The sequence below is a fragment of the Hyposmocoma kahamanoa genome, unplaced genomic scaffold (assembly GCF_003589595.1).
Source record: "Hyposmocoma kahamanoa isolate Upper Pololo Valley unplaced genomic scaffold, ASM358959v1 92, whole genome shotgun sequence".
NCBI classification, from domain to species: domain Eukaryota; kingdom Metazoa; phylum Arthropoda; class Insecta; order Lepidoptera; family Cosmopterigidae; genus Hyposmocoma; species Hyposmocoma kahamanoa.
In genome coordinates, this window is record NW_020654748.1 from 4,949,167 (window position 1) to 4,974,141 (window position 24,975).

The 24,975-nt window shown below is 36.0% G+C and overlaps 2 protein-coding genes across 5 annotated transcripts in view; both read left to right on the forward strand.

Annotated features, from left to right (window-relative positions):
- Positions 1-6,860, forward strand: part of LOC113236814 (sodium channel protein Nach-like) — a 12,907-nt gene extending 6,047 nt beyond the window's left edge. Inside the window, exon 2 of the mRNA XM_026473011.1 lies at positions 5,651-6,860. Coding sequence (XP_026328796.1) covers positions 5,651-6,860 — 1,210 coding nt within the window. The remainder of the gene's footprint in view (positions 1-5,650) is intronic.
- The window catches only part of LOC113236813, a 409,563-nt gene that overhangs the window by 163,912 nt on the left and 220,676 nt on the right, over positions 1-24,975 (forward strand). The window lies entirely within an intron of this gene.

Sequence of the window (24,975 nt, forward strand, 5' to 3'; positions counted from 1 at the left end):
AAAGGCTACTGCTCAATAATTCAGAACCGAGCCGAAGTGCACTAATAATAAAGTTTCACTTCGGCTTTCGAAAGTGGATTACAAACAAAACAGCCGACTCAATTTGTATTACTACCCAATACTGTTTTGTATTAGTTGTCTCTTGCTGCAGAATTGGGATCGTATCGGGAATAAAACTAACTTGCTTAGTTAATGAACGTCAATAAAAATGGAAGTAAATTAATTTGCTACTCCGCGAACCCAGCGATGGTTAAATCGTGCAAAATAGCAGCGCTTGTGTTAAATATTTTTTCATGCAGTACAATAAAAAAAAAATTAAACGTAATAATTAAACTTAAATTTCGCACATAAATTCGGAAAAAGCTCGGATATGCGAGGCCGAATTTGAACCTATGGCCTCTGCTTGAGAGACTGTAGACTAAATTATTAGGCTACCGCGGCTTCGATCCACAGTTTAGAATCTCGTAAATGGCAAATTTTGGATATTTAAAAACAAAAAACTGATCAAGCCGTTGCTATGACTGAAAGTTTCATATTTTTTTAAATCACATACACTATTTTAGTAATTTAGTTATATGTGAACCCCACTGCAATTTAGCTAATAAAGTTATATCTAAAAATATAACTGTATCTACACAGTACCGGGCAAGACTAAAATTACTTTTAGTAGCAGGAAGGAGCTCTCCTTGTAAAAGAGTTATATGTAGACTTCACTGCAATTTAGCATCTAAAGTTATATCTGAAAATATACTGTATCTGCACAATACCGGGCAAGACTAAAATTACTTTTAGTAGCAGGAAGCTCTCCTTGTGAAAGAGTTCGTCCAAGGTAGTACTGCCGCTTTGCAGTAATGTCAACATTACTGTGTCCCGGTTTTGAGAGGTAAGGGTGCTGGTGAAATTACAGGCACATGGGACTTGTTAACGTATGTCTCAGGGTGACAAGCGCAGTGGTAGTGCCTCTCAGATCTTTACAATTTAAAGCTCTGAATGGCACTGTAACTGTTATGGACAAGCGTGTAGCTTACCGTTAATATGGTATGAGGATTAATATAAACAAGGATTTATATACAGTTTTTAGAGTGAGTCCTACAAGCCGCGCTTTTTGTAGAATACCATACCGCTAGTACAACATTCATCGTAACAACCTTTGGGATTTTGTCATCGGTCTGACTACATCACCAATATTTTAACAATAAAACACCAATAAACAAATACAAGAACAACTTTGCGCAAGTTTTCCACGCCCTAAGCAAGTACTCACCTGTTAGTCGAAGCCTAAAACGTTTATTTTCATACATAATCAATTCGTAAACTTTTTATCCTCCACAAGAGCCAACTCATGAATTAATCAAAACTTTTTGAATCTTTACAAGTAGTTATATTCGCACAATCCGATCGTTGTTAAACGTTAAACGAAAACGGACTCGGCGCAATTCGATAGGTGCAGACATTGAAATAACTAAAACATTATTCCTGTTTTATGTAAATTAATTCTACCTCTAAATACGGCCTGTAGGCTACTTTATTTGTTCAGGTTTTTGTACAATTAACAAAAAGCTACGGGTATGACCCAAGGTGGTTTCCTTTGGGGAGACCACTTATGAGCAATGGGACACTTAATGAACTAAATATACACTATACATTTTACTAAAGCAATGTTATGATATATATAAGTGGCCAATAGGCAAACAACGAAGAATACTTAGAAATTGCATTTAAGAAAAAATATAAAAATAATAATGCCTTAAGGCAATACTTTCTAAAGCATTCAACGTTAACAAAGTATTTGCTTATCAAAGGCTCAGCGCCTATTTAACGATTTTCCCCTCGACCATTTTTATTGACCTTAGCAGGAAACGAGAAGCTTATTTATAACAAGAGACAGCCATATTAATGGCAATAGAAAACCTATGGAAAAAGATGTTTGCGCAGGTAATAAATAGGTCACGACATAATTCTAAAAAGCGTTATAGAAGAGTAGATTGAAGAAAAGAGAGGCAGGGGAAGACCTAGACGAAGTTATTTAGAACGGACGACAGAAACAATTAAAATTGTGTCGTATCAGAAACTCACAGATACGGCGCTGAACAAAGATGGGTGGTTACTCTTAAATAAGAAGAAAAAGCCTTGCTCATAGGTACTCTCAAAGAAACAAGACAAAGAAATTGAAGTTAATTATCGAACAAATTTGAAGAACACTTAAGGTTTACAGTTTTAAACTGCCTTCGTGGCCGAATGGTTACCATACACTGCTTCGCAAAGGTCCCAGGTTCGATTCCCAAGCCCGGAGAAATAATTATATGGCCTACATTTATTTCTCTCGTGAGTTTAGGTGTAATTTGTAGTTGTCTATATGTGTGTCCATGTAACCCACGACACAAAGTTTCCCTAGTGCGGGGCTATGTTGAGTGTGTGCGTTATTATTGTTATAGTTACAGTTTTCCCCAAAAATCTTCGAATATCCAAGCTGAACTAATAATTTAAAAAATAGTTGACGTAACTCAATCGAGACGTTGGTGAGAGCAGTCACAGAGGAGGAGTGGCTATTAAAATGGACTTCTTGGATAATATTTCACACTTGCTTATCTTTGCATTTGTGAGAGATATATATGAATCTTTTTTTTTACTATCGTATAAATGTTTAGCTAATTAACTAAAAGTAAACAAACTTCTACTGTCACTTGCAAAGAAAACAAACTTAGTTGATAATGGCGTAGAGTTAACCGGTCAAATACTATATTAAGTAGTGAGTTTCATACGTTATATTACTGTCCTACTATTTAATTTGGTCGCATGTTATTAGCTGTCAATCTTTTTAAAGGCTTCGAACTCCTGGGTTTTTACGTTGTTTATTGTTATTGGAAAGTTATACTTTATTGAAATATTTATTATTATCTAAGCCGTTTAGATTTATGCATTTAGTAGTATTTTAAATAGCTAGTTCGAAATGTTGTCTGTTAGCTGAAAATATTATCATATAACCATTTTAAAAAGGTGTATTATAATTTTACAATAAGTAACTAAGTAATGCCTCATAAAATACCTTATTACGCTTTGTTTACATTTAGTGAATTACCTAAAACTTTATAAAATAGTGGTCGGGTATTTTGTTGGTGCAGAATCTGTCGGGGTAGATACCACCAATTCTTTCCGCAAAGCTGGATTAAATTCCGTATGATGTTAATAGAAAAAACATCCACATTGTTCATGCTCAGTTAATTTGTGAATCGCGAGGCTTGAAACACAAGAAAAACTGCGGCATATAATGCGCACTGATCACATCCACAGAGGGTTGAAACTGAGATAAGCTAACTCACGTATGTTTTGTTGAGTTGTCCGATATTTGAATGCATCATAATCACGGACCATCTGACGAACTACGGGTAGTATTAATGGTACACTGACATTAAATTTCAATACTCAGTTTTTGAAACAATTGTGTTAACATCGTCCAGTATCTGAATTTAAATCAAATAAAGGAACACATTTAATATCAGCAGTTTGTTGAAATTTTTAAAAAAGAAGAACTTCAAAACGGAATACATTTATCATGACACTGATGTTCATAGCAATTTCGCAAGATATTTTGCTACCATCTTTAGCAGATTTATCAAGTTCTTGTGCTTTCGCGATTGCTACTAAGAAAATAATTTAACAAATTAGGGAGTCACCAAACTTATTAACGCGGAATCGTATTGATGCGATCGTGTTTAACCACACTCGTCGCATTAAGCCAATTCGCCGTTGATGCGACCATTAGCATGCCGTCGCGCCAGTTGTTTCTTCTAAATCCGGATCAGCCATCGTCGGAATGAGCACGGACGCGATCGGAAATTCGCACGAAGCAGATTTGTTGCCGACCTGTGTCGAGCCGCGTCCGTACGAACCGATGCGGAACATACGTCCTTTTCGTGACTCCTTTACACAGCTGACTATCAGCTCAGGCTGCTTTTATTACGTCCTATGGTCAGCCATAGGACCTGCAAAAAGCCCGAAACATTAGTTTGTTGGAAAAAAGTATACTCGATTTTAAATACCAAAAAAATAGTTTTATTCCAGTCACTAGCTGATTTGTTATATAACAGGCTAGTAGTTTACTCAAAAAATTTAACTTTGACGAGACTTTAGTAATTTACCTACTGGTAGATGATCAGTGTATATTCTCGAGCAGACCAAAAGATGAGGGTAGCTCTAGCTGTCATCGGCATCGCTGCGAATGAATCGCGGAAAATGTTTCATGTTCTGTTGGGGATTAACGTAACGTTCTATATAAGTAAAACAAAAATGAAAATATTTTCCATCTAAACAATGTTGCTGAAATTTAAAAAATGAACTGCGTGAAAATATACTAAGCTTCTACTTTTGATGCTTCTAATTTTATGATCCATTTCTAAAGAAATTTTGGCAATATCGGTGGCGCAGCAGCCACCGGTATGACCGATTTGGGAAGTAAGCTTTTCTAAATTGGTTCTGGTCTGGTTTTTCTTGATAAATGCTTCGGAGTGAATTCCGTAATAGCTCTAGTAGGTAGGTACTCGTAATACAGGGAATACCATAGTTTGAGAACAGGTAATTGAGTGTGGTTGTTTGGTGTATTATTCAGATTTGATAATACACCAAATGATTCCAATTGTCAGAGCCCTTTTCACACAAGAATCGATCCACTTGTATAAAGACATATGTAAATTTAGTTATCAAATATAAACCATCTAAACAACGATATGCACAACAAAGGGAAAACGTAAATATGTGCGGATTCATATCGTCTGAACTGGAGAGAGATCCTAAGTGCACAAATAACATGAATGTTATAGACTGCGCTGCCCACATTTGTATCTCTGAAGAATAGAATCAACAATTCCACCTTTGGAAAAAGAACACATTCTATTTTTTAAAACGATACGTTGAAGTCAATATCGATGTAATTTTTAAATAGAACTTATTGGTTTAAGTACGCAGTAAATAAAACAACGTTATTTATGGGGTATGGATTCGATTTAACGTATACCTTGTCTATTTAATTTATGGCCTCATATGAAGGTTGTCAGAAGGTTGTCAATATTACAAATTCATTAAAAAACTGTTATTCAATGTCGTATTGTTTGAAACAAGTGAAAAAGAAAGTGCACTACGTTATTTTCATACATATCTGAAATTAAAAAGATTACCCATTTGTAATGCTTTTAAATTGTACCAACCCTTCATCCCGTGGACGTGAATGTAATTAAGGATATTCACACTTTTTTGTTGTAACATTCATTGTGTTGTGTGATGGCGGATATTGGAAATCTATATCATGCCAACGAACATCATGTATAAAAACCACGAAATTGACTTTCATATCAAACATTTTAATCTTCTTTTGTTGCCATTGTCCGAAGGCAATTAACATTGTGTGATATGCCTATCACAATTTCAGGGTATTAACTAAATGGATTTTTTAAACTGTCTTTCTCCATCAGGTATATAAGCAATATTTTCTAAATAAAATTCCATTGTATATTCAGTCTTTGTACAATCCAGCCATGCTGTCACAAATCAGAGAACGTATTTATATTCTTCACCGAAGAATCAAATACACTTGTGGAAATCTGACAGTCCACGGACCAAGTTTCCTTGTGCGAGAAGACGTTCATATTATTTACAGGTTGATTTACTTTATTATTTACGTACAAGTATGGATCCTAGCTGTAGCTACTATCTTGAGATACTATACCCATTACCAACAGAATACCATACGTTTCACATCTCATATGGATTATCTCGACTGGAATACAACATTCCCTTCTATAACTGTATGTGAAATAGCTAACACAGATAAAATAAATGCGCTAACCGCAGCCGAAGATGGACACAAGTTGGACAGATTCATTTCAGACGTCGCTTTCTTCAGCGGAACATGTTACAGTTGTATATCTTCTTGTGAAGAATCTGAAAGTTGTTTAAAAGACTTTGAGGTAATAAGCTCGTATTACCGCACGGTATGCCAAGATTTATTCGTAAACTGCAAATGGAACGATGAGCCAATTAACTGCTGCAAACATTTCAAACCCATTCAAACGGAATACGGATTATGCTTTTCAATAAATAACAAACATACACAAGGTAAACAATATCTACGTTTCGCTTCTACAAGGAAACGGCAAATGGGAGCGCTAGAAATTGTTGCGTCACAAGATTATGAGGCTTTCCTCCATTCTTCTGAAGATGTTCCTTTTTGGAATATGGAATACGATCGTAGAATCACAGTCATATATGGGTCAGAAGCTTCAATGATATTTTCCATAATGGACGTTGTGAATGAACCAGAAGTCTCATTAATAGCCCCAGAGGTTCGTAATTGTCGCTTCCCTCACGAGGTCCCAGACAATTTTATTGCTTACAATCACTACAGCTATTCGGTTTGCATTATTCAATGCCGCATCGAGGCCCAGCTTGACATGTGTAATTGCGTACATCACATGTCACCAAGCACGTATAAAAATCGTTTTTGTGACCTGGAGGGATTGAAATGTTTAACTCGTAATTATAAATCTCTGAGAAAACTGAAAGTGCCAGCCGTGAACGAAACCGGTTTAGAGTGTGATTGTTCACCGTCGTGCACTGAACCAGATTACAATGTTGTTTCTAAGAAACTTAAAGAACCAAATAAAGATCTTCAAGCAGGCGCTGCAGTTTTCATGTTAGGAAACAGGCCTTACCAAAGAATGACCAGACAAGTGGCCCGTACGACCTTAGATCTCGTTGTAGCAATGGGAAACGTTTTCGGTCTTTGTTTCGGTGGTTCGTTGCTCTCCATCGCAGAAGTGTTGTACTATCTGTGTTTTAGAAAATGGAAATATACTGCGGAAAAATAATTCACAACAACAAGCTAAAATTCAACTGAGATATAATTTTATTGATAGTACACAAGTACTACTAGGCAGATTGCTAAACATATGCACTAATTTTCAGCACAGTATTATAGATATAGCAGTTTTATAGTAGTTAAAGAATGAATTTACGTCAACGACACACTAGTTTGAATGCAATGGAACGAGCACGAATTGAATTCACCAAATTGAAAGCGACCCTATCACGTCCCGAAACAGTTAGTTAAGCTCGTTTGGTCGGCTCACGTGTCAGACACATAAGCAGTTTCTTAAACTAGGAACGCATTGGTATACTTAGTGAGGTTTGCTGTTTAAATGCTTAATTTTTGCTTCTGTTTTGCTACGATTACTCTAACTTTTACACGATTTTTACTTCTAAAAGAAACGTGTTTTTTAAATAACAATTTTTAAATTATTAATGCAACCTTTTGAACTGTGGAACAGCGTTTTCGGAAATATAGCACTTGTTTTAATTTCTTTGTGTTTTATTATTGTCCTTATAAAGAGTTTAACTAGGCTACTTCAAAATGAACTGGAAATGTGGCTGCATGTTTTTTCTAATCTCGCCCTTATTTTTTTTTAAAGAACAAAAATGTATATATTTATAATGTGCGTGAAAGTAATTAATACATTTGAATACTCATCCTTATTGCGGAAGTACCTAATTAAATCGTGAATTTTCTTTAAATTTACAAAACAAAACAGTTTTGTTGACTGCTTACGTTCTGGAAGCAAATTTCTATTTATTTAACTTTTTTTACTTCCCAGATCTTTTTAAGTGTCATCGAAGATTTTCTTTACTTAAAGATAATCGGAAATGTACTTATCCCCTTTAATTAAAATCAATCTGATTTAATTAAAATCTATCTGTCCTATTTGGAAACACATCTATATTCAATTTCAATCCTTCGCACGTTGAAGGGATTACAATAATTGTACCAGATCCAATTGTACGTGATGCTTTACCTAGTTCCGGTAATCTGATAAAATGGACATTATGATCAATATTGTCTCGTAATTCAGTTTTCTAAAATTAAACTTTCCATAATTATGACGCAAACTTATCTAATAGATATGTGGCGTTAACATTTCAGCAGAGATGTAATACAGACTATAGTCTTTCGCTGAAAGTTATGTATGTCTTATTTGGTGTTATATGTAAATACTAAAGATACGATATGAGACTTTTTGTGAGAGAATATTAATACCTTTATTACTAAACAAAATGAGAAAATACATAAGTTTACTATTCTATCTTTGAAGTTGACTGTACTTATCTAATTACGACTGGTTTTCGAGCACATATACCCCGAGTATCTTCAAGAAGCGAATGAATAGGCATCTTCTAGACTAGCTGGTCACATCAGTGATCCTACCTTTGTTCCAGGGCAGTGGCCAAGACCAAGTCCATTTACTTAAAAAAAATACATTAAGATTTTAACATAATTTTGTACAGTCCGTAGAATACCAGTAACACAGGAATTTTTCCGTCTGTCTTAGAAATCAATCTCTTACCTTGGTAAGAGAACCTTCTTGAAGATTCAATATTAAACTCACCAGTAAGTTAGCATTTTATTACACAACTAACCTTGTATGTTGAAAGAAAATATTGGATTAGCCAAAAAGTCCATGTGGAATCAAATATAAAATGAAAAAAATATATCACACTTTAATCCATTGTGTGTTGACCATGTCGATCTTCAATCTTTAGCCATCTTTTTAAAATTCACCTTCCATAAAACTTCCTATCTTTATTCATAAAATACAGCTCGTCGTTTGATGGTACATTCGTTATCAAAGTCGTATCCATTCAAATAATTTTGTACAGAACGAAAGAAATAAAAATCTAAAGGGACTATGTTGGGCTACGTTGGATATGGTAACACATTCCAACCTAACTTGCAAAATTTTTGATGGCTTTGTAAAGATGTATAGGGTTGGCATTATAATTAAATGCGACACTCGTTTTACAGTTCGTTTTAGATAGGCAAAACCAAAACGCAGTAAAGATCACATTTAGTACCGAATGTGACATTTACTACGTTTCTGTTGTTAAGGGTATGGGTGCTAGTGAACCTACAGGACATCTACAGTCATCTTTGGGGGAAGTCTATGTTTAACAGTGAATGGTGATGATAATGATTGTAAATGAAGAGACCAAGAAACAATGGTCAAAGTCATTTAAACACGTTTTGGGTTAATACCGTCATCAAATTCGGTAAACACTGAGTGTATTTTACCTAAATGGAAAAAAGGTTAATAAGGTTGAATGGCGTGAAATTTCGATTTTACACTTGTTTTTATAAAAATGTAAGTGCGCATTTGACCTTCATCTTTCCTAAGGGATAGTGATGATGAGGTTGACGATGGAGCATGCTAAATAATACCTATTCACTCTCGGCTTGAAAAGGTCCAACTTGTAACGTTCAGGGAACAAGTCTGCAGGCAGGGAATTTCACTTCATATGCGTTCTCCATACAAATGTGGAAGCGTATCGCTTCGTGCGAATCTTTGGAATATCCACAACATGGGCGTGGAACCCAAGCCTACGTCTAGTCCCACGGTGATGGAAAGGGGATGTTCAAGGCTCTGCAGCTTCGCCTTTATTAATTCCGAGTCACCTATAAGTCTTTTGGCACGCTTGTCAGTTAAATCAACGGTGGCCAGTTGGTATGTAGTAGAGCCATCCCAAAGATGGTAGCAGTTTTAGTCATAAAAATGATTGCGACTTAATGGTAGAAAAGTTAAAAATTATTTTATACATATTTTCAGTTGAAATGGATTACATAGCGTTACATTATGTCTGCATTAACTTTATTTCAGGTAGTATGTGCCTTTTTCACCAATATTTAAAAGCTCTCCAAATTAAAAATTATTTTTTACCAAAACTCTCCTCAAGTGACTTCGATCATTCTTTCCTTGGACTCTTCAAATGATAATTGTGTACAATCTATTTACAAAGAGCTACCTCTAAATTTTCTTATTTCATCATCTTTGTATTATTAGCACTTCCAGCTCCGCGTGATAGAGTTCGTCGAAAGACGTACTGCCATCACATCTCTTTTTGCTGCCGGGCAGTAATGTGAGTATTACTGCGTTTCGGTTTTGAGGAGTAAGGGTGCTGGCGAGATTACAGTCACATGGGACTTATCAACTTTAAATCTCGGAGTGACGGCCAAAACGTCAAAGGGTATAATTAGTAGTTCCAGGTCTTTCACAAATATACCAACTTCGAGTATGTACAGACATGGGAGGGGCAATACTCTTAGCGTTTTGAAGTGCGGACGACATGAGACATACGGCGCTACATTGCAGATGGCCCGTATTCATCGCTTTTATTCGCTTCAGCGATAAGGACCAGTACTATTAATAAGTAGTTGCTTGGTTATCGGTACTCTACAGGACATATCATGGAGGGTGTGTCAGGAAATTACACGATTTAATCCCGTCTTCTCCTTTCCATCACCAGGACGTATGCTGGGGTTCCAACCCTATGTTGTGGATATTCCAAGGATACCACATTTATATAATGCACGGTTGTAGAGTGGAATTCCCTGCCTGCAGACTTGTTCCCTGAACGGCATAACTTGCGCCTTTTCTAGGCGAGACTGAATAGGCATTATTTAGGTGTGCCTGCTCCATCGTCGACTTCATCTACATTTTCCGTCAGGTGAGATGGAGATAAAATGCACACTTTTGTCAAAAAAAGCCGTAATGGAGTTGCAAGTAGAGGTGGCAAATTTTTACCTTGAGTAGTGAAGTGAACGTCAAAGTTTAGCGCGAACCTAAAGTAGGTTGCCGCGGGAGCAGAATCATACCTAGATATATGTTTTGCGAAACCATACAAGGAAAGAATCTACTTCTTCACAAATATCAATTTCAGGGGCCATTAGTTATTATCTTTCTTTAATGTAAGGACATTTTGAACCACTTTAAAATGTTCATTATCATAGATTGAGCAATGACTGAGCAACATGTTTACGATCTTCGATATTAATTACGCTGGATCACGCATAAAGTATGTACAAACTGTCACTTTTTGATATTACGAAATATAACGTAAGCTACCATTAAACAAGATATTTATATGGCAGAATTATGACAAATTGGTAAATATTAGTATAATCGATGAAACTTCTACCTCCAAACCTGTCCTTACGACAAGTCCTTATCTCTTTCTGTCACCAAGTAGTAATGTGACCATTAACACCACTTAGGTTTTGAAGGGTAAGAGTGCTGATGAAATTACAGGCACATTGTACTTTTCAATGTCCTAGGGTGACGGGCGCAATGGAAGTGCTCTTCAGATCTTCGCAGAGCGGCAATGCACTTGTAACGGACAGGCGTGTCCCTTCCGTCACTTGGTAACATTAAAAAAGTGTGGTTTGATATTAAGCCTGAACATGTTTCTTCACTTCAGAATATGAAACTCAGAGAATTTCGTGTCAGAAATACCTTTAAAGAATTTGACATTTCAAATTGAACTTCAGAGTGGTTTTCAAGTTACATGTGCTGGTGGCATGCGAGTACGATATCTCTCCACATACGCTGCACCTACATGAGCTCATAAATGTTATTTTCACGAAAGTACAAAATTTCGTTTTTTATGATATCTTAATATAAAACATGCGTATTTTGTCGTATTTTGTGGATATTTAACCACGCGCCCCGCGACTTATTCTGTACTTACTTATATACTTACTTACTCCGCTGGCTCAGTGACCCAAAATGTGTCTTGGTCTCCGACTCGAGATGATGTCGTACTAAGTGCCTTAATGTTATGCTAAGTATCATCATTCATTCTTGACAATATGGTTGTTTCCCTTGCGAGTTTCGCCACCATCGACCTCATTTCTCCACAATAATGATTAACTGTCATCAGTGTACCTGATATAAGGAAGCATGGTTAACTTCGCGGCTGACCCAACAAACAGTTAGCTGAATAAATTAATGCTTTATTATTATTATGGATACAAAAATCGAACAAAAATAAGGAAAAATTCTTAAAATCCTTCGATCCCAGTGGACGTTCAGGCAACAGAAGCAAGTTCGAGTCCAGTCGAAGGATTTTTTCTTTATGCTTGTTCGATCGTTGCATATCAATAATTTTAACAAACTAGTGATGGAGTATTTCCACAAAAAGTAGACAAATATCGTGATATTCAATTAAATTATTATTAGTACTTAGTTATTTCTATTTCTTAAATAGCAGTTATCCTCTACAATCGACAAAGTCCCTTCAATAAATACAGACAGCAAAAACTTCGTTCGTAAACCACACATAAAACAAAACCGGATAAGAGATATATAATTTGGAATACAGCAAGAGCCACATTAATCTGAGAAGAGCATACATGATGTGATTGAATTTTCGATTCTCTTCAATTTTCAATCTCGCACTTTACCTCCGCCGAATTTACCCTCTTTATTTACAAATTTATTCGCTCGCTCGGTTCACAAGTACTGTCTGAAAACGTTCCACTCCGGAGGCGTTATAGCCATTAAGTTCATGTTGTAGCAGCTGTCGCCAAAGAATACACACGTATATCGATGGAACGGAGATTGTTTTTGAAGTTACATTCCAGATATAATACACTCCCGGACCCATAATTCGAGCCACTATACATTTTAGCTTTAAATACCCTTAATACAGTGGTGTGACGTGGCGCACCAGTCGCGCGTCTGTAGCGCTTCAGTAATTTTTAATTCATAAATTGTGACAGCCCCTGTAAATAAAGAGTATCTTTCTATTATAGTGACCCTACCGACCCTTAGGGTATACGAGAAGGTCACTGTAACCTGCGCGTGTACAAGAACTTAATAATTCAGGTTCTGATCAGCCAGTGTACAGGGTGTAACGGACTGTTTTCACTGGCTTAATCTGGTTCTGAAGAGGCTAGTGTCTCGGGTGAGCCGCCCTGGGTGCAGTACCCTCCCTATTTTCCAGATAGGTATCGAAACTGGAGGCACGCTCACTTCCTTCAGTTGTGCAATACGCAACGGGAAGTGAGCGTGCGTGCCACCAAATCTCCTCTTTAGTGCCGGAGCTGTAAGCTCACTTCCCGACGCCGAGGCGTCTCTCCAGTTCCCAGAAACTTACACCGCTGGAGGGACCGGAAAATGTCTAGCTCGTCTTCCAGAAGCGTCTATTTGAAGGCCCTTTAAGCTTGAACAACGTTTGATTGATCTATTGATCAATTTTCAAACCAGTTTCCAAATTTCATAATAGTAATAACTATTATGAAATTTGGAAACTGGTATACTCAACGTCATTTCCACAAGTCCTTATTGAACATTAGAATTTGTAAAACCGGGGAAAACTTTATTCAATAACTATATTTTTATATTATAGTCATTTTAGAATGAAAATGCTGGGTGACTGAATTAAGTGTTCGCGTGTGTATTTACAAAAATCAGAAAAGCAGTGTGAGCAACGTGCACAAAGAGGTGGCACTAATATGTGTTTTCATGATACCAAATATGTCAACATTGTACTCCTTTGTACACCTTACAATAGAAAACTATCGGGCCTTGTGACTGCGTCCGCATTTCTCTGAGGCATATTATCATGCATTACGGCAAAATGGCATGAATGAATTCTACTATAGGAAGAACGTAGTCATGGAGGATGTTATGAATTCTTACTTTACGAAGCCCTTTTAAAGCTATCACTTTTACACCTGCACATTTAGCGGAAGAAAAAAATTTGAATATAAAATAGAACGTTTTTAATTTAAATAAATAAGCATTAGATTAGTTGCAATTACACTAATACCTTTTAACATCGACAGTACAACCATATTAACCCAACCCGCATTGGGCCAGCGTGGCGGACTATGGCCTAAACCCTGGTTTGAAAGGAAACCCGTGCCCAGCAGTGGGACGTAAAATCAAAATGAAAAAAAAAAAACATTATTTTATATTTTGTGACAACGCAGAAACAGCAATTTGAAAATAAAAGTAGAAAAAATTTGAAAATTTTTTAACAAACAAACTTTCCAATAATGTTTATTAATGTTTAAAATCAACCTCAAAATACTCGACAAACTTGCGTTTTAAGTAATTAAAACAAATTAATGAAAATCATGAGTGTTAACTATATTTTTTTACTTTCGAATTAGACCTAAAAGACAAGTCAAATCACTGACTAGACTTTCGAAAAAGCTGCATTTTTTTGGGGATTTTACTAGCTGAGTTCTTAGGCTTTCGCGATTGCTACACATTGGAAATAAAACTATTAATTTCGGAACTAAATCACGTATATTTGTTTTTCAAACAAACCAATGTTTCGGACCCTTTACAGGTCCTATGTCCATGGCTGATGGACAATCCTGACCAGCTACTGAAAAAACAAATATACGCGATTTAGATCGAAAAAAAATATTTTCATTTCTGATTTTACAATTGTACCGCTAAATGTGCCGGCGTGTGTATATTACGCAAGACAATTTTTATTAGTATATTAAAATGTATGACGCGTATCCTCTTTTCTGATAAGTATATTGAATATTCTAATTCATTGATCCCACTCATTCCACTTTTATTAGTCTTATTTAGTCTGACCAAGTATAAATTGTTAGAGGTAGGCACAGAACAATACATACAGTAGAAGTAGTAAACGTCAGACGCGTACTAACTATAGGTCTCGAAAAACCTATATGAGTTTTTTTTTTATTTTAATTTTTTTTTTTATTTTTACATTGCAAGTATACAAAGAGTTACAGTTACGAGCTGAAATGGAACCAAACTCAGCATATGTCACAGCTCAAAAGCCGTTTATACTAAGAACATTTGAAAATTATTAACCATAAGATATTGCTACATAGTTAATTCTTGAACTATATGAAACACTGTAGCTACACCTTTTTTATAAATTTAGTTACCTACTAATTTACTAATCCACAACCAAATCACTCCTCCACTGCCAAATCAATATTTAACAGTGAAAGAGTGACTAGCTTTAAATTTGATATACATATATTTCGTTATTATGCTATAACATATAGAAAAGTATGCAGAAAGTTACATTTAAATATTATCCGTAGTCCAGTCCGCCATTTTCGTTTTGTATGGTATGGTATGTCATTTCGTGCAAATTCTCTAAAATTCTAGGAAAATGCCTTATTGTGCTGTTTTGGTGCGCAAAACTAATAGCTGCACCAAAAATGTTACCCGTGGTGGTATTTCATACCACCGGAAAGTCTTATTTTCATAAATTTTAAATTTTCTGGTTAAGAAACAAAACCTTATTCCTCTCTAATATGGTCGCTTCTTGTTTGGAGAACTAAATTAAAAACTCCAAATCGTCGTCGTTCAGTAATTAATCACTAGATGGCAGCACATTGATTGAAATTTCAATTTAGTATAAAGATGTCATAACTTGCAATAATGGGTATTGATGATGGTATTGAACTTTCAACGATATGTAAAACAGCAAAACAACAAAAGTTTAAATTATATTAATAATCCAGAATTTGTTGTCTTTTTAAATTTGAATCTACGAGAAATCAAGATTTTGTAGAGTTTGAAATTAAAAATGTGTGAGTTGCCTGCACTCTGAATGAGCCCGATGAATGCATGTGTTATAAAAAAAAAGTAGATTATAAATAACATAAAAATCTTATTCATAAAATTCTATTTAAATTCCTAATAAACAATAAACTTTTTAAGTAAAGAAAACCCAACAACAAGTTACTTACTTTCGTAACTTGATATTTATACTGAAGATGAGAAAATGATATGCGTCCTTAGAACTAAGATTGACTTTGATTTGATTTGACTTGGACTGTGAGTGCTAGATGAGGAGGTCCCCAGTTCGATTCCTGTAGGACCGATTTGGGAAATTCACTTTTCTAAATTGCTTCTGGCCTGAGTGTACTAGGAATGAATTCCGTTGTTCTAGTTTCTGAAAATACCCTCATTTGAAACAAGGTAATTAATTGGTTATCTGTAACATTACTGTTATTTACCAAATTGAATGGTTTATATTGCTTAAATTGCAATATTAGGGTAATCTCACAGCAGTTGAAAAGTTTGAATACAGTTGTTACGATTTCGTTGCGACTGTCAACTGCTAGTGCTGTCCCAATGCAGTGGCGTACACAAAGTGACTGGGGAGTCTCCTGTGGGGATACGCGAAAGTGTTGAGATGTCTATACAATGCCACGTTCATCCAAATACAGAAGAGCCAACCCGTACCTGTTTAATAGCCACATTGAAGAAGTTATATTCACGAAACACAGATTTTTTTAAATTTAAATATAAGTCATGGTCACGGTTGACAACCGTGACCATGGGACCTGTAAAGGGCCCGAAACGTCGGTTTGTTTGAAAAAACAAATATACGCGATTTAAATCCGGAAAAATAGTTTCATTCCTATGTGTAACAATCGCGAATAACTAAGAACTCGATATTAAATATAAGGAGCTATGCCGCGCAAGAAGATGGTAATGTCGCTCCGTAGTGCTCCGTAATGCATCTAACCTAACCTAGTTTAGATGCACTACGTACATAATCTAGATTAAGACTACTTAAATACATTTTATACAGCATCTTAGCTTTTTTCAACGAAGGAATAGTCTATAATACTGTGACACCACTCATTCTGTCATGTGCTGGCCACACTGTCCAACTTTCTCCTGAGTTTCTCGGTTAAAATCTAAATCAAAACGTGGTATACGTCTTTAACTCTTTACTTTTAAATGAACGTTGCCAATGACACCGTGGTCAGGGCATAATCACTGCTACGGGAAACGCGCTACAATCTAAATATTAATTTCCAACCACTCGAACTACTGATAAATGAGGAGAAGCGGGAAAAAGTTTTTCTAGATCAAATTCTTTAAGACTTATTATTAAATAATGGTGTTACAAAAAATATGTTATAGACCTAAGGATATTGTCTAAAGAATGTACTAATGTGTTATACGATAGAATGTTCTTTATCCGATCATATAAAATGTCAAAAACGTTGCTTTCTAAAATATTATTTATTATTTATTTATTTTATTTCATTATTAAAACTTGCGCTATTGAATTGAAGTCGTAAATCTGTAGGCAATTTATTAAATATTTTGATATGAGTATGTTAGTTAACTAAGTAGAAACAACCGAGAATAAAGCCAAGCTGAGGTTCCAGTTGCGTAAGACTGCATTTTTGGTAGTTGTGTCATATTTACTTGTTGTAAATACCGCCAAAGCTCGAAGGCGAAAGTTTTCAATGTTTTAAAGTAGACGTTACTTGCTTAGCATGTTTCTAGAAACAAGAAAACTTCAGGATCGGTCAGTGAACTAAAATTTGTTACATATCTGAAAGAATGAATGAATGTAATATTATTTTTTGCAAAATAAAAAATTACAATGACAGCACCACAAAAAGGTAATGTAAGTATCACAGAGTAAGCTAATGTACGGTGGCCTTATTGCTAAATAGCTATTTCTTCCAGACAACATTAACTGCCGTGGCTCTAATGTTTACAGATTGAGCTCTGCTGCATACGCAGTCCGTAGAATACGTGACCTTAGCGATGTTAAAGGGTAAAGCGGCAGATATACAAACCATATTTGTATTGCAAAAACGAGCGATTCGTTTAGATTCTCGAGTTTCTATCAGAGAAAAGTTTAAGGAGACTGGTATCATGACTGTGGCATCGCAATACATTTACTCAAATATTTTGTATGTCCGTAAAAATTTACATAATTTCATTAAGAAAGAAGATATTCATAAAATTAACCTTAGAACTAAGTCCAAATTCAAGGTACCACGATTTCGTTTAACTAAGGTAAACGATTCTTTTATGGGGAACTGCATACGTATTTACACTAAGATTCTGGAGAATTTGTTGTCATTTCCTAAGTTTAAAACTTACATTAAAAGTATTTTAATTGAAAAGTCATATTACAAAATTGAAGAGTATGTTTTAGATAAACAAGTATGGAAAGACAACAAGAGTCTAGATTCCACACAATTATGATTCAAAGTGTATTCCATAGCATTTAAGTTTATTTGCAAAGAGCAATCCCTAGAGTTTCTTGTTCGTTCTTCTCAGGGAGGTCAGCGTAGTGAACGAGCAGTAGTTTAAAAAAAATACGTTTTCAAGTGTAAAAATTGTACCTATGGAATAATTGATTATTGACATAACTGACTTTGACCAGTAACCATAGCTTTCAAGTTTAATAGGATACCAAAGATAGACTATTCCCATCTGTAGCACATCCCGATAATAAGTGCTAAAAACATGTTTTAACCCAAAGTTTTTGCCTAACACAGATCATATTGGCCTGTGGCATCTAATGTTTAAGTTGATAAAGAATCGCTCGGCAGATACGTATTTTTTCTTTTTTATTTTCTTTTTCAACACACTCATAGCCCCGCACTAGAGAAATCCTGTGTCGCGGGTGCCATGGGCACACACATAGACAACCACAAATTACACCTAAACTCATGATCATTAAATGTAGGCCATACAAATAGAATGCTCATTGCAGACCAGCTTGGTAACGACAACGACTGGATACGTAAAACTGAAGTTCGGACTTCGTGGCGCACCTGGAGAGAAGCTTACGTTCAACAAAAGATTGCACTACGTGTATATATAACTGCCTTAACTTAACTTAACTGCCTCCGTGGCCGAACGGTTACCATGTGGACTGCCATGCAGAGGTCTCAGGTTCGATTCCCGGGTCGGGAGAAATATTTGTATGGCCTACGTTTATTTCTCTCGTAAGTTTGGTCTACGTGTGTCTACGTGTGTGTCCATGGCACCCGCGACACAGGGTATCCCTAGTGCGGGGCTATGTTGAGTGTGTACGTTATTATTATTATATCAAAACTGCTCGAAAACATGAAGCACATCAATTCCCCACATTGTATTGATCCAACGTGATGATTGTGATCGTACAAAAGGCGCCCAGTAGTGGTGTACATATTTAGATACGTCAAAGGGCTGAGATAAACAGCTATTTGACAAATGCGCCCGAGGTCAAATAGCCTCTGAAAGTCGTCTGTAATAGGATTCGTACACTCAATTTCATTTCGTCCAATTTATATTGACCTTTGGAATCGGCAAATCTTTTATATATACCTAAGTCGTGAGAAACACTGTCACTATAGTAGTTTGTTGATATTTTTTTCTTTTAAGACATCTTATTGATTATTTTTCAGTTATTCTAACTAAGCAAGAAATCGACCAAAATTAAGCAGCGATTACAAAATATACTAGAATATCCAAAGTTATATCGCACCCTCAATAATCAAATATCATAATTCTAATAATTAAAAAAAGAAATTACGTACGACATATAATTAGTATTTTTATTAATTAATAATGTCACCAGCTAAATGGCATATTTGGTCTCATGACGTCATTAGTTAAAATATTTATATTATAAATTTTATTCATTATTATATTTTATTGAGTTGTTATAAACATCTGAAATGTATAAGAATACTGGTTCTGAAACGATGCAATCCGAACATCTTGCTCGTAATTACGAGACGGAATTGCTTAATTTTATCCATTTAATCACGCCAGCTTATTCCACTATTCGACTTAATACACTATTAAACATCTTGTTATATTTTATAGAACAGATTTAAATCGCCTATAAGCATTGAGGATTACACTTTTTCATTGTAGCTTCTGACCTGGATAATAAATTGACGTGCTAATGTTTGCGTTGTCGGTTTACCGTATTGGGTAAATGCGTAAATAGAGATATTTAAGTAGCAGTAGAGCTTCTTGTGAAAGAGTTCGTCCATAGAAGTACTGCCACCTTACCTATATCTACCCCTAAGCAATAATATGAGTACTAATATGATACTACGTTACGGTTTTGAAAGGTCTGCGCGTGCATGCAGTTGGTATTCGTTCGGAATCCGAAACTATAGGATCTAGACAACTCGGACCCGCTTCGAATGCCGCATGTGCACTAAGTCCCATTCGAATCCGAGAAAATATGAATATAGGTTGTACACCTGGAAATCAATGATCCTTGTGACATTTTGGACCGTCATTTCTCGGACGTAGTAAGCAAACACGGTAATAGTGCTGTACGGTGATGAAATTACAAGCACATCGGACTTGTCAATTGATGTCTTAAGGCCCATTTAGATGGAGAGAGTTTCTCGTCTCGAAGATACGATTATCGAAAGAATATAAAAAACTTTCCTCGTCTAAGCATTTGCGATTATCGACCGTCCACGTGAGCGATAATCGCCTCGCCTTTCAATATTGAACGTCTCCGTGTAAACAGAACTCGAAAGCAAAAATCGTATTTCGAGTTTCTGTGCCAGCTGTTTCTACCACGAGTGCAGTGCGCGAGGGTGTTTTGATTATCACTGCTTTTCTAAGACAAGAATTAATGAAACGAGAACGAAAAAAAAAAAATTTGAAAAAAAAAAATAAAAAAATATTTTTCTACAATGCAATGAACTTAATATTATCAGCAGTTCCAAATTTGAATGATTCTTGCGTCATTTCGATATTTCCATAGTCAATACCGCAGTAATCACTGAACTCGAATGGCGATTTTCGCACTCAAAACGATTGGAACCGATTTGTACGATAATCGTATGAACTTGAAGAAATGTCATACGAGATCGTGTTTAGACAAGTCGAAAACTCGTAAGCAAGAATCTCCTTACTACATATTTCTCTGTGTAAACAGTCGATGAGGCGATTAAGTTGCTTGCGAATCTCGTATGACATAATCGTAGGCGAGATTTTAGTTCTTGCCTGAATGTAAACATTATGATACGATAATCTTATGGCGATTATTGCTTACGATAATCGCCTACGAGTTTTCGTCACGAAGCGTGCGAGAAACTCTCTCCATCTAAATGGGCCTTTAGAGTCGTATTCTAGAACTCTACTCAATGTTCAAGTCAGGATTTGAGTATGGTTTAAAGCACTCGAAATCATACTCAAGTCCCTGCCATTAGGGTCGTATTTCCAGTGCTTGTGTTTCCAGTTAAATCCTGACTTGAGCATTGAATAGAGTTCTAGAATACGACCCTTAGACCCCCTGTTGCAGTGATATATAGTTCTAAGTGGCACTGCAAATGCTATCGTCAGGTCCATGCACGACTTGTTCGTCCCGTCACTTGGTACAAAATAAATAAAATGTAAAGTGATGATATGAGATTTCATAGTACTGACATTAATACCTAAAGAGTTTTTTAGCTAACCAGCAATCTAAATGTTTCCTTAAGTATATGTCAGCTTTCTGAGTTCCAATACGCTATCGATTCGTGTCTACACGAATTCATTAAGCTAGATGATTGCGTTATGGTTGTTTAGTATTGTTTAATTCGTAACCTGATGGATTAAAGCTATCACGGAAAACAATGGCACTTCTAATATCCAACCGCTCGTGTCCTGCCAACTGCACGCGACGCCTTTCGACCTTTTTAACAACTCAATTTACTGGGCACAACAAAATGGAGTTTAAATGTGACTGGGGGAGAATAGGAGAAGGTCTATTTATTACTCTTCTTGTTGTTCAGACGTAGCCTGAGCATGAGAACAGGTGGCGTATAATAAAAAAATAACTTTTTGGTACACAATGAAAGTTTTTTGGAAAGCAAAATTAACAAATAATACTAAGCACGTGTGTGCAGCACGAGAGTCCCGATCTCGTCTGTTTCCTTTCTCGTCTATTACCACAATATCAACAGAGGGAGCGCGATACATGCTGAAACTTGCAAGTGGCGCCTTTGTCTCGCAGTTCTTCGTCCTTGTTCATAATCGCTACGAGTGAGACCGTAAGGAAGACGTGAGAGAAAAACCATCGTCACTGATTTAGTCTGGAATCAATTCATCAGCAAATTCACTTCGTTGTCATTTCGTTCAGCCAGCGGTGAAATAATAACGTCAGTTGATTGCTATTAATTCGTATAACCACTTTCCACACTATAGTTCAAAAGTAAAAACATGTATCAGGATATAACGGATTGATCCATGGCATGCTCATTACACCACTAAGTTGTTTGTTTGCACTCCTCCTCCTTCGAGCCATCTCCTCCTAATATCGACCATAATATGTCAATCTTAATGCGTGACGTGTTCAACTAGTGCAATCGAAAAATACTAGATGGCGTTGTAATTAAATTAACTTTTCGAAAATTGCAGACTGATGACGCCGCGGAGACGACACTCCGACATATCATTTCAAATTATCATTTTTTCTCCTTACTGGTTGCGTTTACTTACTCAACTTTCGAAAGCCAATATTATTCTCCACTTAACTTCGTACGTCTACCATTTTAAATGGTAATATAACTCTTTGATAGAACAAGATTCACATGAGACTTGGCTCAAAATGTGAAGCGCTTATTCAAAAACACGTCGCTCTGAAAAATATATCTAATGTTTTGTTACGACCGTTAATCAGGAAAAGGACGACAGTCACGGACTGATAGTAAGGCCGCAGAATACCCAAAATAAGTATTACGTGAGTAAATAGATGTAATATACGGCAATGTCGTGTTTTAGAGGAAATAAAATATTGCGTAAAATAGAGTGGAAATGTCAGGTCGTCCATTCCGAAACTTGTTAGCGTTTTGTCTCTGATAAATATCAACTGTCTCAGATTTGTTCTCTGTACGCTACAACTTTTTTAAGATTTTCAAGTGACGGGGACGAACAAGTCGTGCTTCTTGTTGTAAGTGCCACGCGTACTCATAACAGTTGCAGTGTCACTCACAGCTTCGACACTACCTCAATTCGAATTGAAATTATTTTCGTACTGAATCGCGGGTCGAACGGCAAGAACACTGGCTTTATTTCAGAATTTATTATTTTACAAACGAAATTAAACCCATTTCAAAAATGTATATCGTATTCTATACGTGTTCTATTTAGTTCCCTTGGCATAAAAAAAAATTGGTATACGTAAATACCCAACGAATAGAACGGTTTTGTTGTAAAATTTCGAATTAAGCTTGTGTTATTTTTCTATCGTGAAAAGTTTTAGGAATCGTGTTTTCACACTGTATACTAATCAGTGTATAGCCTCAATTTTACTTTTTTTTCAAAGTGATTGATTCAACACTTCACTGTTATACGAAATCTAAGCATCGAGTATATAACCAGAAATAGAGACAAAATGTCATTTAATTTGTTTGAAAACTATTCTGCCATATCATTATTGTGACAACTGCGCTCCGATTGGCTAGCCTGAGTGCGAAACAATTGACGGGTGTCGTCAATTGTTTCACTTCAAAACGACCAGTTAATTTGAGCTTTGCTATAATGGACGAAAATTGCAAAATTACATATTTAATATTTAATTACCGATGAAATGTGATTCCGTTTGTTTTGTAAATAGATGTTTTGCTGTTTTTCCCATACCACCGAATAGAACAGCACGGCATTGTTAGAGATATTATCTTTATTACAATAAACACAGAATACTTTTTGGAATATACGGAGACGTATACACAGGTCAGTAGTTGGCCTGTCTATATTTCAGTGCAAACGAGAGTTGATATTTATAAGAGCTGTATCGCTAATGTGGTACCAGGAATATATGGCTCTTATTTCGTCTCTATTTCTGGTTTTATACTCCATGCTGACAAGTCACATGCGCCTGTAGTTTCACCAGCATTTTTGCCGTTCCAAACCGAAACGTAGTAACACATTACTGCCTTGCTGCTACTTAGAACTGGACAAGGAGCTCTACTGCCCCGAAAACCACTTGGGATTTTTAAAGGCGGGTGTGAAGAGGCATTACATAAATGTGCACCGTCAACCTCATCGCCGCTTTCCATCAAGTAAGACGGAGGTCAAATGCGTCTTTAAAAAATCTACTTTATACCGCTCATCAACACGCATCAGTGCTTTCACACACGCTCGTCGGTTAAGGGTAATCTTGACCTGGCCGTTCTTTAGGAGCGTCAATTTGGTCATGGTAAGTTTGCCTTGGTCGGCCCTTACCAACTTCACCGCTCACACTCGACTTATAGATCTATTTCGTCAATCTTCTTTCATTCATTCTCTCTGCATATCCGAACCATCTAAGCATTCCTTTCTCTATATTAAAAAAAATCTTTTATAATTTTCGTATTACAAACTAACGACACAGTTGAATTTCCACTATGTCATTAAAATGGAAATTGCACATATTTTTGTTAAAATTATTATAGTTTCATGATCCAACGAGAATTATGCAAAGCAGTGCAAATTAAAAAGAAAATTAATAATACGAAAATGTTTATTATTCAAATAGCAAAGTAGTTATACGCCTTGACATGTCATAAGTACAATAGGCGTTCTTTTTTAATTTTTAAATTATTTCTCCACGCTACGTTAACTTCTGGACCGTATTTTGCAGTTTTTGGGTTAACGAATGCTAGATATTTTTAAAGCTCCGTTTTCTATTATTTATCTGCTTTAGCATAAACAAAATGTAAAATTATACTTTAATATTGAATTTACTTTCGACGACATCAGTGGCGTCTCTATAGGGTCGATTTGGGAAGTTTTTCTGAATTTTGTAAAAGAAATAGTAGAACGTTAGTATACTTTCAATATTTATTGTTTGTTAAATGTTACAAAAATGCCTTATTTGGCATATATTTCAATGGCAGTAGAGCTCCTTGTAAAAGAGTTCGTCTAGGGAAGTACTGCCACCTTACCTGTTTCTGCCGCCAAGCAGTAATGTGAGCATTACTGCGTTCGGGTTTTGAAAGGTAAGAAGGGTGTTGGTGAAATTACAGGCTTGTGGAACTTGTCAACTTTACTTATGTCTCAGGTTGACGGGCGCAGTGGCAATGCCCCTCACATCTTTACGATTTTGAGATTTCGAGCGGCACTGTAACTATTATGGACAGGCGTGTCGCTTACAAACTTGTTCGCACGCACAGGACTTGTTTGTTCCGTCATTTTGTATCATAACTTAAAAAAATATGTATTTTGTTATACTATATTATACAACAAGATTCGAAATAAGTGGCTGGATTGTTCCGTACATTCGTTTTTAAAGTCGTATTAACCCCTATTCCATGACAAATACAACCACGCCACTTATCGAGTTCAATATCGAAACGCTAGTCTATAAACATTTTTTTTACTTATTCACTTAAACCAGGCACAATGA